Here is a 19,655-nt window from a genome sequence, read left to right on the forward strand (position 1 = left end):
CAAGCAAGTTGAAGCAGAAAATGCTTTTCAATTCCTCTCCAAGGGAAATTCAGAAATTAGTCAACTATGCCAACTTTGGTTTCACTTCAGGCCAATCTTCTCCACCCTGGAAGTTTCTGCTATATTGGTTTCAAGTTCCAATTATCAGCCAGAATAGCTGTAGTCAATTTGGGATGACAGGAGCTAGATCCGAAAAGTGTCAGTTCAAGTAGCCAGAGGTAAAAAGGTTGGCCTGAGTCATTCTGATTTCTGTAACACCTGGGAACACTATTAGACTAGCAGGAAACTCTGCCCTGTGAACAGAAAAAAAGCTTTGTTTGGGGAGTTCAACTGGTAATGTTTCTCAACCTTGGAGACTTGGATATGCGGACTTCAATTTCCAGAATTCCCCAGCCAGCATGGCTGTCTGGAGCATTCTGGGAGTTGAAGTCCACCTCTCTGAAAGACACCAAGACTGAGAAACATTGATTTAAGGCAATGGGAATCCCACTGCAAGAATTACAGGAAAACTTTCCAATTTAGGCTGGGTTAATAAATCACTGGGAGCCTAAAACACCCAGAAATCTCAGCCTCTACACAGGGGTAGGCAACCTTGGCTCTTTTATGACTCGTGGACTTCAACTCCCAGAATTCCTGAGCCAGCATAGCTCAGTTTGGAAACCTCTCCCTTTCCCCTCAGCACGGCTGCCTCAGGAATTCTGGGATTGAAGTCCACAAGTCATAAAAGAGCCAAGGTTGCCTACCCCTGCTCTACACAGATAGAAAGTGCTAGGTTGGGGGAAGTTTGGGAGAAACTGAAAGCTATCCATATTTGCTTTTTGACAGCATTGGCTTGACGCCTTTTGAAAACAGTACAGATAGTCCTCGACTTATAACAGTTCATTTAATGATAATTAGAAGTTACAGTGAAAAAAGTGATTTATGACTGTTTTTCAAACTTACGACATTGCAGTGCCCCATGGTCAGGGATCTGCAACCTTAAACACTTAAAGAGCCACTTGGACCCATTTCCCAGAGAAAAGAAAACACTGGGAGCTGCAAAACAAGGGGAAGAGCTTGATTGAAGAGTTTAATTAAAAAGAAATAGAGGCTACTGTGCATGAGTTTTCTCTCTCTCTCTCTCTCTCTCTCTCTCTCTCTCTCTCTTTCCTCTCCCTTTCTCTTTCTCTCCTCTCTCTCTTTCCTTTCTCCCTCTATTTCTCTCTTTCCTCTCCCTCCCTCTCTTTCTCTCCTCTCCCTCTCTCTCTCCCTCTCTCTTTTTCTCTTTCCTCTCCCCCCTCTCTCTTTCCTCTCTCTCTCTCCCCCCCCTCCCATCTTCTGCTCACCTGGCAAGCTGGCTTCAAACTGTTCTTCAACAAGCTGACACACATTCTTTTTGGGCTGGCTCTCTCCTGCCCTTCCTGCTTCCTGCAGAGACGCAGCCAAGGCAGGAGCCCTGCCCAATAAGCTTGTCAGCTCGTTGGAGAACAGCGTGAGACCACTCTCTTTTTTACACACACACACACAGAGAGAGAGAGAGAAAGAGAGAGAGAGAGAGAGAGAGAGAGAGAGAGAGAGAGAAGGGAAGCGCAAGTGCCTCTCTCTGTCTCTGACTCTTTCTCTCTGTAAATGCGGCTCTGGAGCTGTGGGTTGCCGACCCATGCCCATGGGCATGTGATCAAAATTGAGACACCTGGCAACTGACTCATATTTATGATGGCTGCAGTGCCCTGGGGGTCATGTGATCCCCTTTTGCGAACTTTTGACAAGCAAAGTGAATAGGGAAGTCAGACTCACTTAACAACCATGTTACTATCTTAACAGCTCCAGTGATTCACTTAACAAATGTGACAGGAAAAATGATAACGGGCAAAATTCACTTACAACAACTGTCTTGCTTAGCACCAGAAATTTTGGGCTCAATTATGGTCGTAAGGCAAGGACTACCTGTAATGCTTACTTCAGTCCAGGCAGGTTTCTCCTCTCATTCTCTATTCGTTAGCAACAACACATTACTGTTCCTTACCTGCCCAGGTTGATGACCCCACGTGGGATTCCTGTTGGTGTGTTAAAAGCCGGGAGAAGTTTCTCTCCAAGTTCTAGAGCTTTGCTCTTGAAGACCTGTTGGAAGAAAGAGAGGAAGGAGTCAGGAAGCAGTTAATAATTAGGTGCTGGATTGCCAAACATAAATCTCCATATGTTCAGCCACTTGGAGGTACTTCCTGGGACACCAGGAGGCCTAGTGGTGCAATGATTAGAATGCAGTATTGCAGAAAACTCTGCCCACAGCCTGAAGTTCTATCTTGATGGGGCTCTGCCTTCCATCCTTCAGAGGTTGGTAAAATGAGGACCCAGATAGTTGGGGGCGATATGCTGACTTTGTAAACTGCTTAGAGCAGAGGTCTTCAAACTCGGCCCTTTTATAACTCATGGATTTCAACTCCCAGAATTCCTCAGCCAGGCACACTGGCTGAGGAATTCTGGGAGCTGAAGTCCATGAGTCATAAAAAGGCCGAGTTTGAAGACCCCTGGCTTAGAGAGTGTTGTAAAGCACTATTGGGCTGTATATAACTCTAAATGCTATTGCTAAGTACTAGTACTATTGCTACTTCAAGAGAAATAGCTTTAGAGAACCATCCTCGTAGACTACTGTTCTTCTGCCCAGACTGAACGGGCAATATTTGGATACAATAGCTGGAAGCATCTTTTCTCAGCGTGAATGTACTTTAGCTCCTGTTGACAACTAGAGCGCAGGTGGCCAAAATAAGTAAATAAATAAAATAAAATCATGAAAATAGAGGAGATAGAAAAATAGATGAGAAACCAGAGTTCTACTGTGGAAACCACACATATCTTATTTCTTTGCCATTACTCTAAGCTTGAGGCATAGTAATGGCTTTGTATGGTGGCTTCTGGATCCTCCCATCATGGAGTAGGGCAGTGATGGTGAACCTTTTAGAGACCAAGTGCCCAAATTGCAACCCAAAACCCACTTACGTATCATCAGGTGCTGGGTGGGTGTGGCCCATTGGGTGGTAACGGCAGACTGGGTGGGACTAAAAAGTTCAACCAATTAATTCCAACTTTGCGAGATCTTTTTTCCCCCGCGAAAAGTTGAAACTGATTGATTGATTGAACCTTTTTTTTTTTTTGCACACAATGGAGGCCTAAAGCAAAAAGGTTTTATAAAACCCAGGTGAAGGCCTAGGACTGGGGTGATGGCATGTGTGCCCACAGAGAGGGCTCTGTGTGCCACCTGTGGCATGCGTGACATAGGTTTGCCACCACAGGAGTAGAGTGTGCAAGTGGGTTTGATCTTTAATAGGCATTGGAAACTTTGATGTCTGGTCTAAATGATCTTTAAAATCTTGGTTTTATCAGTTAATACTGTTTGCTGTCCCTGTTCCATTACAACAGTGTTGTTTCAATTAACGAGAATCTATCTATTTTACAATTTTATTATTTCAACATTATTTCCCCTTACAAACTGAAACTAATTTTGATGTCTGGTCTAAATGATCTTTAAAATCTTGGTTTTATCAGTTAATACTGTTTGCTGTCCCTGTTCCATTACAACAGTGTTGTTTCAATTAACGAGAGTCTATCTACTTTACAATTTTATTATTTCAACATTATTTCCCCTTACAAACTGAAACTAAAGGCGTGATAAGTAAGGAAATGAATCTTCTTTCATTTTGTTTTTCAAGGACTGGTATTCAGTAGACGCCTATTGTGAACTATTCAAGCAATTGTATGAACCAATTCAGCAATTACACAAACACCCATATTAAAGATAAACACCCAGACTGAAAATGAATTCAGATAAGAAAAATCCAGCCTTTTGAACTTAAGGAAAAAAATAGAAGGCCCCCAATAGTCAAGATGCAGTGCATATGTTGCACATGGAAAATATTGGATTCAGTCCTTGGAACTCCCAGTGAAAAGGACGGTTTGGGTTTTTTCAAACTTTTTGGTGCAATCCTAAGGGATCTGCAAGAACTTGATGGGGTACCATTAGAAATTAAGGGGAAAACAATAAACTTCACTCAAACACAGGCCAGGGATATCCATAGCAAATTCTCTAACGGCGGGGCTTGTTCTCTAACTAACAAATAAAGTGCCACAGCCACCACTTTGCAGATCCGGATTAAAAAACAGATTCCACAGCTTGCAAAAGTGTGAAACCCTCTGATTTAGTAGGTAATGAGAAAGACTCTCTAAATTAGAAGAACAGGGAATAATTATAGATTGGTGGCCATACTTACAGATCCAATCTAAACATAGTAAGGATATGGAAGAGTACGGAATAAACCAGACCCCACAGCAATTGGATAAAATTTTAACAGGTAAGGAAGGAAAATTTCTAACAAAAACTTATAAATATTTATTAGAGGTAGATTTGGAGGAAGAAATAGTGAAAGGGCCAATTAGCATGGGCACGAAATGTGGGCCGAAATATAAAACTAGGAAAGATTATGGAACAGAAATTGTAAACTGACATTGTCAACTGCATATAGGGAAAATCAATATAAAATGTTCTATAGATGGCATTTAACACCAGTGAGACTGGCTAAAATGTACAAAAATATGAATCCGGAATACTGGAAATGCAAAAATAAGGAGGGAACATTCTATCATATGTGGTGGCTGTGCCCTAAAGCAAAGATCTATTGGAAATGGATAAAGAACTGGATACAGGAGATAACAAAGGTGCAAATTGAACTCAAACCTGAACTATTTCTTTTGGGTATAATAAATTTAAAGATGGAAAAACAACTCCAATATATCATTGTACATATATTAACAGCAGCCCGCATAGTATATGCCCAGTGTTGGAAAGGTGAAAACATACCTACAAATGATATGATTATATATAAAATACTAGAATGCGCAGAAATGAACAAACTTACGCTAGAACTAAAAGACAAGGAGGCAACAGAATTTTACGAGATATGGAATAAATGTTATGATTGGCTAGAACAGAGAAACAAAAAGGTATGATTACTAATGTAAATAATCGTAAATAATATATATGAGATGTATAACACAGTACTGTTAAGGGGAAAATGTATTTTTTTTTGTAGAGTGAAAAAGGAATAAATAAATTAAAAAAAGAGAGAGAGAAAGACTCTCTGCTTGAATGCCTTGGAAAGCCCACTCAGGTGCCAGTGCAGAGAAGGAGACAGTATGAAATCAATGAGAAGTAGGCCAGTGTTTCTTCAATCTTGTCAGCTTGAAGATGTGTGGACTTCAACTCCCAGAATTCCCTAGTCAGCATGGGAGTTGAAATCCACACACCTTAAAGTTGTGTGGAAAAACATTGAGTTAGATCAGGGGTAGGCAACCTTGGCTCTTTTATGACTCGTGGTCTTCAACTCCCAGAATTCCTATGAGCTATGCTGGCTCAGGAATTCTGGGAGTTGAAGTCCACGAGTCATAAAAGAGCCAAGGTTACCTACCCCTGGGTTAGATGATCCTTGACATTCTTTCTGATTCTACAATTTTATGATTCTATGTCTGGCAGACAATGTATTAGGGAAGGTTGTGTAGGAGGGGGAGGGACAACAATGGATATGAACCCCAACAGTGATGCCTCTTTCTGAATGCATTCAGCTCTCAAAAAAATTCTCCATCTCTAAGCTCCACTAAAAGGCATCCAAATCAATGATTTTTGACACCATCATGAATTCAGACGTTGGCCAGGACTGAAAACAGTTCTGAGTGGGGACAGAGAAGCAAATATCTTCATTAGCTTTTCACACCCCTTCTTCCTCTCTGTCTGGTGGGCTGTCATAACAACCACCATGACTTATGACCATAAGTTAGGGCTCAAATATAATCATAGGTCAAGGACAACAACAACAACAACAACAACAATAATAGTAATAACAACTGCAAGAAATATCATTTGCCTGTAAGCAAGAATTGGTAGGATCATAAAATAGAGAAAGTCATAAAAAATGATAAAGTTAAACTGCTCTGGGACTTCAGAATTCAAACAGACAAGCACCTGCAACATGACACCCCAGACTTAACAATTGTCGATAAGAAAGACAAAAAAGTCTGGATAGTGGACGTGGCAGTGCCTGGAGACAGCAGAATAGATGAGAAAGAACTGGAGAAGATAACAAAATACAAAGACCTACAAATAGAAATAGAAAGACTGTGGCAAAAGCAAGCAAGGGTAGTACCAATAGTCATAGGCGCCTTGGGTGCAATCCCAAAACAACCATTTGAATACCATTGGCATTGACAAATTCGCCATTAGTCAATTGCAAAAGGCGGCCTTACTAGGAACCGCCTCCATCCTGCGACGATATCTGTAATACCATCAAACATCCACATCTGCCTATCCCAGGTCCTTGGTAAGGACTCGATAGGTAGACAAAAATGCTAAATCCAGTCTGAACATCTGGCTGTGTCAGATGATGATGATGATAATAACAACAACAACAACAACAACAACTCCAACCCCCTGCTCAGGCAGGAAACCCTACACCACTTCGGACAAATGGCTGTCAGTCTCTTCTTAAAAACTTCCAGTGTTGGAGCATTCGCCGCTTCTGGAGGCGAATTGTTCCACTGGTTAATTGTTCTAACTGTCAGGAAGTTTCTCCTTACTTCTAGGTTGCTTCTCTCCTTTGACTACGTGTAAAGCTGTTGAGCAATTCCCTGTTCTAGTCAGTTTCTCAGGCTTTTTTTAAAATTTGCAAACGGACATCTTCTGCCTATTCCCTATTTACTCCAATCACCACAGGAACTGAACTTGCTGAAAAGAGAAAAGCTGCATCGTTCTGCAGATATATTAATCAAGAGTTTACTTGTTATAAAGGGAAGAGCATTAAGTGATTTACAGAGACATCTTGCAGGATCCAAAGCTTTTGTCTAAATGAGGAAAGCAGCATTGCCAAGCCCACAGTGGCAAAGCTAACTTGTAAGACTTAAGTGTGTGTGGGGGGGGGAAACAATTTTTTTGGGAAAAAACCTTCACAACTTGCTGTGCTATGCTGTTCCTTTCAAAAGACAAAAAGCTGACCATATAACACTTTTGCACCACAAGGGTCTTACAATCTGTCATTGGAACCATGCAGCTCCCTTGTTCTATAGATTCAAAGCCACAGCAGGAGGCCAAACTACTGCTTTGCTCCAGTTTCTGTCCTAGAAATTTTTGTGCAACCTTTCGATGCCATCCAAAATATATAGTGCAATCAGTCTCAGCGTGTACCACGGAACAATGGAAAAATAAGCAGGAACTGTACTGCTGCGGTATTACATCATGCCGCAAAGTTCACTTTGGTACAAGTCATTGGCCCAGGAAGCAAGGTCACCTTTGAGACCATTTATTCCAAGGAAAGAATGTTCTTTGAAGGATGTGCCAGGATGTATTTTTCCCCTTCAGAACCCCATATAGGGTGACATAGCCTAGTTTCAAGGTTTTTCCTGAGGGCTAAAAGAGAAGGGGCGGATCTTACCTCTGAAGGCAAGATATTCCAAAAGGTGGGAGCCATGGCAGAAAGCCGTGGCCATCTCCTGGATCCCACCAGCCAAAATTCCTTGGCTGATGGGATCCGCAGTAGGTACCTTCGGTCAGCACAAGTGGGATGGGCCAATCCTATAGGGCAGTGATGGCGAACCTTTTAGAGACCGATTGCCCAAACTGCAACCCAAAACCCACTTATTTATCGCCAGGTGCCAGTGAGCGTGGCCCACTGGCTGGGCGTGGCTGTGGTAGTCTTGGCAGACTGAGTGGGTGTGGCCAAGGTGGGCTCGTCCTGCAAGGCGAGGCAGGGAGGGGTGCCATTTCCACGGGGCAAGGTGAGGCAGGGGTGACTCCTGCCTGACAACATCAGCCCCCGCACACAGAGGCCAGCAAATGCATGGGGGCTGATTATGTCTGTCAGCAGCCACAGCCTGCCGGCCCATCGACCAGCACACTTTGGGGCTCCGCAGCTGGCCGCCAGCAGTTCAGAGAAGCCGCCTCTGAGCTGGACTGACGGCCGATAGCTGAGGAGGCGATGCAGTGGGTCGTGCCCAGGAAAAGGAGAGCATGCGGGATGGGACGGGGGGGAGAGAAACCAGCCGTGCTGGGATGCATCTGGCCACGTGGGACCTCAGTGAGTTAGCGGCCAGCTGGTTGAAGAGGGACGGTTGCCATCTCTGAGGCATGGTGTGCGTGCCCACAGAGAGGGCTCTGAGTGCCGCCTCTGGCACACGTGCCATAGATTCGCCACCACTACTATAGGGGGAAGATGGTTCTGCAGATATCCTGGACCCTTGCCATAAAGGTCTTTAAAGATGATAACCAGATCTTGAATTGCACACAGAAGTAGATCAGCAGCCAAAGTATAGTATAAAAGCATAACAACCCCTTTTTAAGACTAATGCCTACCCTAAATTTCATAAAAGCTCTCACTAAAAGGATTCCTGCTATGTAGCTATGTTTTATGGAAACACTTGCCTAGGTACTCCAGTTCCAAGAATTAATGCCAGAAGGTTACGGCAATTAATGCCTTCACTGATGCATTCTCCCTTGCTGACATAACGAAGAATGCCTTGGAAGGAGTCCGTGAAATTTAGGCGCTCATCACACATGACTTTAATGCCAAGGAAGATTTTTGGGGTTTGATGGTAGAGTTAAAAGTAGTTGTCCCTTAAAAAAAATAATAACAGTTCACAGCAGTGTTTAATGTGACCCTTGTGAGGTCCTCCTGTCTAGCGTCAAGTCATTAATAAATTCAGAACACAAAACGGTGGCCAGCGGCATTTCTGCAGAGACCAATGTACCAAACCAGTGAACTGTCCTGGAGAAATTATCCACAGGAGGAAAATCCTACTGGATGAGTCAAGCCAAGTAATTATGCCCAACTTAATTAACAGCTGTCATCAGTGCTCTGATATTTATCAAGAGGTGCCATTTTTAGCTGCTTTAGGCAAGGAAACAGGTAGGGTTTGAGGTTACTTACAGGACCGCATTCTGCCGCACAGCTCCCAGAGACCGGTGAGGTCCCATAGATTGGGTCTCCTTCAGGTCCCGTCGGTCAGACAATGTCGGCTGGCGGGCCCTCGAGGAAGGGCCTTTTCTGTGGTGGCTCCGACCTGGTGGAATCAACTTCCCCCCGAGGTTCGAACTACTCCCACCCTGCCGGCCTTTAAGAAGGCCGTTAAAACCCTCCTGTTCCGGCAGGCCTGGGGCTGATGTCCCCGGGGGGCCGGGATATGATCGGACTCGCGGTATGACTGCTTTATTTTATTGTTTTATCATTGTTTTAACTTTGTACGCCGCCCTGAGTCCTTTGGAATTGGGCGGCATATAAACACTGAAAATAAATAAATAAATAAATTCTCCGTGCAGAAATCTATTTTGCAAATCAGACGTGCAATTGGGTCAGTACCAACCTCTTCGCCTGTCAGGTAATATGTGGACAGAAGTCCTCCAACGTAGCGGATGTTCACCTCGAATAAAGAAGCTTCCCCGTTCTGCTGGAAGAAAAATAGGAGGGTCTCAGATTGTTCATTGGCAGATATGCGAATGCTAAGATAAGAAAGTGCAACTGAAGCAGCAGGTATAAAAACACATTTTTAGTACTCGTTATTGTACAATCCTTAGCAGAGACACTTGCAAGGCATGGGTGGAAATAACCTGTAGCTTTAAGAGCAGTGGACTTCAACTCCCAGAATTCCTCAGCCAGCCAGCCTGCTCCCTTCCTCAGTCTGCCACCTCCTTCTCCAGAAAGAAAAATATTATTTGTATTGTAACCGCCAAAATGAACATTTTGCTCTACCTATATCAGGGGTCTTCAAACTTGGCCCTTTTATGACTTGTGGACTTCAACTTCCAGAATTCCTCAGCCAGGCATGCTGGCTAAGGAATTTTGGGAGTTGAAGCCCACAAGTCATAAAAGGCCCTAGTTTGAAGATCCCTGACCTATATCTCTTGTAGTCAGCTTTTGCATGCTTTGGGGACAATATCTGGAATGTCTTTGGCACTGCTGGCTGGTGTTCTCCAGTATTTCAATTTAAAAAAAACCCTCTTCCTATATCTTATCCTTTATCAAGAGTCACATTACATAAAATGCATCATTCAATCCCGAGCAGCAAAAGTTTATTAAGACCTACCAGAAATAGTAACACAGATGCTCATCTTTTCTAACAGTGATATAAGAGAGTAAGAACAACGATTTGTTGCCCTCACATTCTTTTCTCTGTGGTTTTAGCAGGGCTTTTCAACCTTTTCACCCACTGTACCACTTTTAGGATATGGCAACATCCGAGTACCACCGGTTGTCTAGCAAGGTGTCAAAAACTTGATGACCAAAAAAAGAAAAAATGATGAAGCACAGGTAGTCCTCAACTTATAACAGTTCGCTTAGTGACTGTTCAAAGTTACAGTGGCACTAAAAAAAGTGCCCCCCAAGCCACAGCCGAGCAAGACACCTGCCTGCCCACCCGGCGGCACTCTTCCTCCTGTCCGAGGTTTTCACTGTTGTGAGCATTTCTGTTGAGGATTGGCAGCGGGGGTGGGGTGGGGGGTGTTTGGTTTTTATTCCCCCCCCCGTCTGCTGGGTGGTTGCAGCAGGTTTTGGTCACTTCACATAACCCTGGGACACTGTGACCATCATAAATATGAATCAGTTGCCAAGCATCTGAATGTAAATCAGAAGACCCTGGAGATGCTGCAATATTCCAGCTGATTGGCGCTTCTTCTGGGCTCAGCAGAAGCGCCAGGATCAGCGCTGAGCTCCAGCTGGAGCCTGGCGCTGATCCTGGCGCTTCCACTGAGCCCTGACAGCCCTGCAGTTCCAGCCATCTCTCGCTCAGGCTTGTGCGGTGCTGCCACCGGTTCAGCTCATTCCCCTCCCCCACTACTTTTCTAGGATGCTCGCGTACCACCTGCCAGGTGCCAATGTACCACAGGTGGTACCCGTACTACTAGTTGAAAAGCCCTGGTTTTAGCATGTTGAGGAATTCACAAATCCAAGCATGTAAAGGAGGGGAAAAGACATAATAATTAGACCCCAGAGCAGTTCACATGAGCGGGGATGGAAAGGAGATGATAATGGGAATAAGTTTATGCAGCCCCCTCCCTTCCTTTTTTTTATATAACACTGATGCAATGGACTGAATTTTCCAACTAGTCCTTTACTCATAAAAATCTCGGAGCAGCGAAATGTCAAAACAATTGCGGTCAAACCATCCCTTTCAAAAATCTCCTCCTGCCAATTCAGGTTTGTCCTCTGAATAAATACCAATTTTTTTTACCAAAGGTGTGGATGCACAAACATCCTCCTCACCCCCAGGCAGAACAGGTATTTCTAGGCTACGTAAAAGGTCCCATTAAAAAAAGCTAGCAGGAAAGTGGGACTTGCATTCTTTCTGATCCAGCGTGTGACGTTCCATGCAACTCACATTGGGTCATTCTGGGAAGATACGCAGCCTGCATTTATACTCAACTAATGAATGGATGCTGCAGCCATATGGACAGAGGGTGGCTAGTTGTGAGCCTGAGCACGTTCTGAATCTAGGACACCCCCCCCCTATCTAATCCAATGTCTTCAGGTTCACATCACCTGGAATTCGATATTCACTTTTGAAAACATTAACTTGCTGTGCACTGCTGATGTTACTACATTTAGTAATGAAGCGTCTACAAGAAAACAACCAGAGAGCACCATATATGGTATTTTTTTTTAAAAAAATCCTAATTTAACATTTTTTAATATCCTAAATCAGAGGTTCTTAACCTTTTTGAACGAATCGCCCCCTTGAGCCAATGAGGAAGTTGTCATCGCCCCCCTCCCCCAACATCACCTCTCAATCACAACATAGGAAATAATTCTTCAATTTATGCAAACCCTTTTTATGTTTTCTTTAAAATGGTCATCAGGACATATCGATGCAAATAATTTATTTCCAGTCTTTTCCCCATATCTCCCATATTCTGGCCAATGGCGCACCACTGTATGGGTAGAGGCTGCTGCACAACGTGCATGAAGATAAGCGATTCGTATTCACATATGTACGGCGTTCTGTCCTGAAGCTAGCTGGAGGAACCTTTGAAAACACAATTCAATCCACTAATAGCGAGCGATCTGATGTTTTTGTATGACAGATATACAGCGATTCACTGTACAAAAAAGTCTCAAAAGTGTCCCCAAAACTTCTTGCTCCATCGCCCCCTTTTCGTTCCATCGCCCCCCTGAAAAATGAAATTGCCCCCTGGGGGGCAATATCGCCCAGGTTAAGAACCACTGTCCTAAATCATTGTTTCTTAACCTTGGCAGCTTTCAGATGTGAAGACTTCCAGTCAGCTTACTGGGCAGTAAATTCTGCGAGTTAAAATCCACCCATCTTCAAACAAATATTTTCAAAGCTCCCTTTTCTAGGTTCTTGACAAATGTAGGTATTTAAATTTAGAGACAAGGAGCGTTCAGAATCTGTAATCAGGAAATGTTAGCTGTTAGGGCCTTAAGATAAATGTCTTGCTCCGTGATAACAATAATGAGTTTGCTAATTGGGGAATTTGGGGAGTGGAAGTCCACACATCTGAAAGGTGCCAAGGTTGAGAAATTCTGTTCTAAGTGCTTCAGTGCTGAGTTGTCCTGTTTCATCTGGATTAAAAGAAACGTTCAGTTCACATCTTGTCTCTTCTGCAGTGAAACCTCTGACATGGTTCTTCACAAGGCTTCTGCTGATTGATTTGTGGGCCAGAAGGGAGAGCTTTTGTGAAAATACAGATCAATAACCTTTCTCTAGTTTGTCTGTTGGCCTATTGATCCGATTCCAAACACAGAGCATGGAGCCAAATTTACGAGGCCTGACTGCCCATTTGCAACCCCGTGTTGGTCATCTATTTCAAAACAAAGCTTTTCAAGGGGGAGGCAATTACCTTTGCTTTTTCTTGCAGCCTTGCAGCAAAAACAGAGATGCAGTCTGGAATGAGAAATGTAGCCCTGTTCGAATATAAGCAAGGTTGCAAGTCCACAGTGGTTTTAAAATCAGGACCTGAAGAACCTCACTCTGTGCAGCAACACAAAACTCTCAAATAATATAGGGATGGTAGAGAGGCTAAACAAAGTGATGGAGCAAACAGGGTAAACTAAGGCATGGGATGGGATTCAGGGAACCAAGTATTTATGGGCTATTTCAAGCATTATAAAGACTGTGTGGGAGAACCAACATGGACACAAGCAAATTCACGAGGAGTAAAGCAATAAACATAATGTCTAGTCCAGGGGTAGGCAACCTTGGCTCTTTTATGACTCGTGGACTTCAACCCCCAGAATTCTTGAGCCAGCCATGCTGAGGAGAAAGGGAGAGTTTCCAAGCTGAGCCATGCTGGCTCAGGAATTCTGGGAGTTGAAGTCCACGAGTCATGAAGGAGCCATAGTTCCCCCATGCTAGCTCAGGAATTCTGGGAGTTGAAGTCCACGAGTCATGAAGGGGCCAAGGTTGCCTACCCCTGCCCTATCCAGGGGTAGGCAACCTTGGCCCCTTCATGACTCGTGGACTTCAACTCCCAGAATTCCTGAGCCAGCCATGCTGAGGGGAAAGGGAGAGGTTTCCAAGCTGAGCCATGCTGGCTCAGGAATTCTGGGAGTTGAAGTCCACGAGTCATGAAGGGAGCCAAGGTTTCCTACCCCTGGTCTAGTGGTTAAGGCACCAGGCTAGCAAGCAAGAGACTATGAGTTCAAGTCCTACCATACCCGTGAAAGCCAGATGGGTGACCTTGGGCCAGTCACTTCCTCTCAGCCCAACCCACCTCACAGGATTATTATTGTGGGGAAAATAGGAAAAGGAAGCTGTATAGGAATATGTTCACTCCCTTGAGTTATTTGTAAAAATAATTTAGGGCAGGATATAAATAAATGAATAAAAAAACACACTCTCTTCAAGTGTAGAGACAACATGTTCCTAAACTCCAGTGGGTCAGTACCACAACTTAGGTCTACCTCTGTCCCGTTTGTGGAACTTCTAAACATCTTTAAAAATTCTACTCTGCTCCAAACTGAATTTCTTCCAGGTGTTTGTGGGTATAATTCTCATTAACTTTCATTGCTAGCCATGCTGCCTATAGTTGTTGGTGTAATGGCCCCCCCAAATTTAAAAGAAATGGGATGCTTACCTGCAGGGTCACCTATAAAGGGTTTGCTACTTCTCCTTTGCACCAGAAAGCAGTCAAAGACAACAGCATGGACATTTTGGGTGTAAGAAGGCCCAGCAAGAAAAACCTCAACCAGGGAAGCCTGCTAAGGCTTGTCAGTCTCTTTTGGCTCAAGGGCCAAGATAGTGGAGTGATGAAGATGCTGCCCCTCTACAAAACAGCTGCTTACCGTAGTTCTCAAATAATCCAGTTTTTTGACCGGAGAAATTCCAGACAGGGAAAATGGAAAGAGGGAGGAGGTGATCTACAATTCCCCATGCTGGCTGGGGAATCCTGGGAGTGGAAGTCCACCCATCTTAAAGCTGCCAATGTTGAAAAATACTGATAGAGGTGCTGGTTGGATTACTAGCTGATCTGGCAATCAAGGCATTTTTGCTTTAATCCCTTTACCCTATTACAGTGGTGGTGAACCTATGGCATGGGTGCCAGAGGCGGCACTCAGAGCCCTCTCTGTGGGCACACGGGCCGTTGCCCCAGCCTTGCCTCCCCGTGACCCCCTCCTCTCCAGCAGCCCCCCTGAAGTATAGTCGCCCCCGAGCGTGGCCCACACGGAGCAGCGCAGCCAAGGACATGGCAGCCAGGCAGTGTAGACAAGACTCTGCCCTCACACCCCATCATGCAGTTGATGCTGCAGGGCATGGGCAGAGGGTGTGGCCGCCATAGCACTGCTGGGCTCCCTGGGCGATCTGCGGCAGGCCCTGGAGGTGGTGAGTGGTCCTGTGGGCAGGCAGGGCGGGGGATGGGGGCAGAGCGGGGTGGGGCAGGGGAGTGTGGGCAGGGGCAGTTTTTGGGCACTCGGTCTCTAAAAGGTTCACCATCACTGCTCTATTACCTCCCAACTCAACTATACGCTGTCCTATTCTCGGCTTGTTTTACACTGTGCCAAGTGGAGGGCGGAGGACCAGTCAAAACATCCAGGTTCAAAATACACCAGGGGGTGTCTGCAGAACAGAGAAACCTATTCAAAGGCTGACTCACCACATTCAAATCAAAGCTCTGCTCCACCCAATCTTTGGCTTCCTGGAACTCCTCCTGCAGCTCCATGACGTACAGGGTATCCAAAGCGTCCACCACGGTGGCACCCCGGAGGCCTCCTGCAAGGACAGAAACCCACACAATTTGAATGGAACTTTAGCTGACTTTCCACTGAGCGATGCACAGGTAAGTGTGTGGCTGCAAAAATGGCTATTGGAAATTCATTCCGAGACTGCTTTCTTAATGCATACAGAGCACAGGGCGTCCTTGCCTTACAACCATTTGTTTAGTGGCTGTTTGAAGTTACAACAGCACTAAAAATGCAACTGAGGACTTCGTCCTCACACTTATGACCATCGAAGCAGCACTGCGAGTCACGTGATGGAAATCAGCCTTCCATCCTTCCGGGGTAGGTAAAATGAGGACCCAGATTGTTGGGGGCAATGTAAATATATATATACATTGCTTACTGGTGTACACCGCTTAGAGAGTGCTTGCACTTAAAGCGGTATATAAGTCTCATAAATAAATAAATAAATAAATAAATAAATAAATAAATAAATAAATTCAGGTGCTTGGCGACTGGCCATGTATTTGTGACGGCTGCAGTGTCCTGGGGCCACGTGATTGCATTTGCATTTGAGGATATCTGTATTATAGGAGTTTGTACAGTTTCCAAAATGACAGAGAGCAGATCAATCCGCTAGCATACTCAGATGGCAATGGTGCGTGGAATCAGGTGCACAGGGAGATACAAGAAAAGAACTTTGTGTGAAAGGCAGAAATGATCAGATAAATGGGTGTCCTGAATCCACAACTTAGAAAAAAATGCTGGAGGTTACCCAGAAAACTGGGGTCTGAAAACCTTTTTTAGGGGACATATATGTCTTCTTTATAATTTCCACAATAATCCATCCTGTTGGGTCAACTTTGATGACGTTAAAACATGGGAGTTTTAGCCAATTCAGAAATGAAATAATGGGCCAATTCTTCAACACAAAGCATCACTATCAATCTACCAGTTGCCTCCCTGGAGAAAATAGACTTTAGAACAGGGGTCTTCAAACTTGGCCCTTTTATGACTTGTGGACTTTGAATCCCAGAATTCCTCAGCCAGGCGTGCCTGGCTGAGGAATTCTGGGAGTTGAAGTCCACAAGTCATAAAAGGGCCAAGTTTGAAGACCCCTGCTTTAGAAGATACCAAGTACTGATCAATCCTCTCATAGATGGAAGCAACTGCTGCTCTGCTCTCATTTCCTAACATAGAGTTGGCCTTTCTCGTTGTTCCTAGAGGTGCCCATCCTCGACAACTTTAAGATCTGTGGACTTCAGCTCCCAGAATTCCCCAGCCTGGCTGGAGAATTTAAGTCCACCCATCTTAGAGAAGCCAAGGTTGGAACCCCTGGTCTACATGAATCATACCCAACATCACCCAGATATAAGGGATTGCAATGCCTATTATCCTGAGCCACATGACCTATGATCCCTTCTCTATAGGCAGAGCATGGAGGAAAGAGACTCTGCACCGCAGGTTGTTTGTGCACTAGAACCTCCGAACAGTATATTAAGATCCTACAATATTGAATTTTTACATCTCTGAATGATTCGGGGGAAGTGACACTATCAGGAGATTTGAAATGTAAAAACCTCTTAATTGGTTCAGAACCCTCCTGATAACTTGCAGCACTCCTCAGCAGAAAAATGGGAAGCCAATGTGTGAACACCTGATAAAAGCAAGCCATGGGCTTCTGAGCAATCTCAACAGCAAAGGACTGGTGGGTTAAAAAAAAAAGTGAATCAGACAGTTTTCTCCGATTTAGATCAGAGAAATGAAGACATTTTGAAATGAAGAGTTGGTTATTGGAAGCATGAATTCAAGGGATTCCTGTTTAGGAGATACCCCCTATTCAAGTTGGAACTGGATGAGTATGGGAGAGGGAGACAGGCAGAGGGGGGGGAGAGAGGAAGACAGAGTGAAACTGGAGAGGCAGAGAGAGACAGAAGGAGAGGGAGGGAAAGACAGAGAGGGAGGGAGAGAGACAGAGAGAGGGAGAGGGGGTGAGAGAGAGAGACAAGACAGAGAGAGGGAGACGAGGAAGAGAGACAAAGAGAGGAAGACAGAGCAAAATGGAGAGAGGGAAGGGGGAGAGAGACAAAACAGAGAGAGACAGAAGGAGAGTGAGAGGGAGGGAAAGGCACAGAGGGAGAGGAAGGGAGAGATGGAGAGAGGGAGGGAGAGAGACGGAGAGAGGGAGAAGGAGAGGGAGGGAGAGAGAGAGAGAGAGAGTGGGGGAGAGGGAGAGATTTTCCAGGAGTTTTAAAATGTCATTTAATTTATTGCAAAGCCCATTTCGGGCAATGGTTCACAGGCTGTGCAAAACTGAAAAAAGGATTCCCATTTTCCCAAATCACTGGGACGGAGGAGCAAAATTAAGATGCAGGTTGTAAGAAATACTGAATACAAAGTTGAGAGAGAGGAGAAGGTGACACAGCAAACACTATCCCTAGTTAGATCATGTGGGGCGCTAATTTGGCAGGAATTTCATTGGAAAACACGGGCTGCGTAACAGGCTTGTGTTGGTATCATGCTTCAGAGATTGTGCCTTACAGATCACGCCCTGCCAAATTGTTGCTTTGTCTAAAATCTGCTCATTTGTCAAGGAGGGCCCCTTGAAAGAGGGTATTATGGCAGTGTATCTCAACCTCAGCCATTTTTAAGATGTGTGGACTTCCAACTTCCAGAATCCTTCAGCCGGCAATGGCCAGCTGGGGAATTCTGGGAGATTGACATCCATGCAACTTAAAATTGCCAAGGTTGTGCGCTAGTTACATTAGGAAGAAAACCAATTGTACACCATTCATGCATTTACAGCATTTACTTTTCATCTCAGAGGCATTAAGCTACATTATCATCCAGACGAAAAAGTCTGAAAGCAGCGAAGATGAATGTAAAGTGTGTAGAAATCAGGGTGACATTGCATGCCATTCCCGGAATTCATTAAATTGCAATTGCAAATTATACATCCGAACCAGTGGTGGGATTCAGCTAGTTTGCACCACTTCGGCAGAACCGGTAGCTAATTTTGTGTTGCCCAGGTCCAGAATGGACTTCCAGAAGCGGCATCTACACAGAGAACTGGTTGTTCACATATTTGAATCCCACCACTGATCCTACCCTCAAAACAAGTTCACGGGGAAGGAATTTTTTGAAATGGAGGATCTAAACTATTCCAATTTATTACCCTTCACCTTTCATATAATCTGTAGCCTGCACAGTCACTGAGGTAGAAAAAGACCGGGTAACAGAAAACACAGCTATGGTTATTTGATTTATATCCCATCTTTCTGGTTGGGTGAGCGCTCAAGGCAACTAAAAAAACAACAACAACTCAGAATGTATTATTTTACAAAAATAGGTGAAAAATAATAGTAAAATAAATATAAATACTAAAATCTTTCTCTGCGGAGGCCTACCAAGATCAGGGGACCGTTCTCTCGGCAAGGAATGTGACATTTAAGATAAACTGGCTGTCCTAACAATTTCCCAGTTCCCAGTAATTCAGCTTTTTCCTATGAAGAGTGATTCATAGTTTTCTAGCAATGCTAAAAGCAACATCAGCATTCAGGAACATGTTAGGTGTCCAAAACAGCTGGTGTCAACAAACGATATGGTTGGCTTGGGTAAAGTTCTCTCTCGGATCTGGCGGTGATAACTGTCTTTCTTAGCAGGAAGAAACCATGTTTATGAAGGCTAAGCATGATTCATTGCACCTCTTGTGATCTGCCCCAGCTGTGAGATATATAGTCCACTAAACAGTATGCTATCCATCAACCTCGTTTTCATGCTTTAATGGAATGTCAGACAAAAGAGGGTTTCCTGGAACACCTTTGAGAGCGGATTGTGTGCTAGAGAATCAGGTTTGGCTTGATGAGTCGAGATGCTGATGAGGCATCTGGTTTCAAGGCACCTTGAAGGCCTTATATTATGAGGACCTGTTATTGTACCCAGTGCTAGAGCCCATTAATGACATTCTAGAATTGAAATGGGAAATACATGTGTACTCTGCACATTGGTTGAAGCTATATCTTTGCAGAAGGTCTGGGTTGTTCAACATGGAATAGGACAATTCTGCAAAAACTGCATTATTATGGTTTTTCTAGGGAGGCATTTGTAATGATGGACTATGACTGAGCCTTCATTGCACATAGGCCACCTGTCCAAGATCTGGAAGCCCAACTGGATCAATATGCCTTACAGCAGTGTTTCCCAAACTTGACAATTTTAAGGCATGAGGACTTCAACTCCCAGAATTCCACAGCCAGCAACACTGGCTATGGAATTCTGGGAGTTGAAGTCCACATGCCTTAAAATTGTCAAGTTTGGGAAACACTGCCTTACAGTAATGGTGTGAGGGAAAGACCTTGGGAGATCGGGCACAAAGAAGGTGCTAACAGAATGGGCCAGATAAGAGGCAGCATAGCCCCGAGAGAGAGAGAAGGTGGGGCGAGAAGCTCACAAGGTACCCTTCCCTAGTTGGAG

General features: G+C 44.4%; 1 protein-coding gene across 2 annotated transcripts in view; it reads right to left on the minus strand.

The window, feature by feature from the left end:
• MAN1C1 (mannosidase alpha class 1C member 1) overlaps positions 1-19,655 on the minus strand; it is a 180,927-nt gene that overhangs the window by 26,658 nt on the left and 134,614 nt on the right. Inside the window, exons 3-5 of one of the 2 annotated variants that reach the window (XM_039357248.1) lie at positions 15,119-15,234; positions 9,376-9,459; positions 2,006-2,100 (exon numbers count right to left, since the gene is read on the minus strand). In XM_039357248.1, coding sequence (XP_039213182.1) covers positions 2,006-2,100; positions 9,376-9,459; positions 15,119-15,234 — 295 coding nt within the window. The remainder of the gene's footprint in view (positions 1-2,005; positions 2,101-9,375; positions 9,460-15,118; positions 15,235-19,655) is intronic. The other variant, XM_039357249.1, reaches the window with a different exon arrangement.

The sequence above is a fragment of the Crotalus tigris genome, unplaced genomic scaffold (assembly GCF_016545835.1).
Source record: "Crotalus tigris isolate CLP2741 ecotype Arizona unplaced genomic scaffold, ASM1654583v1 scf7180000018884.865410, whole genome shotgun sequence".
NCBI classification, from domain to species: Eukaryota; Metazoa; Chordata; class Lepidosauria; order Squamata; family Viperidae; genus Crotalus; species Crotalus tigris.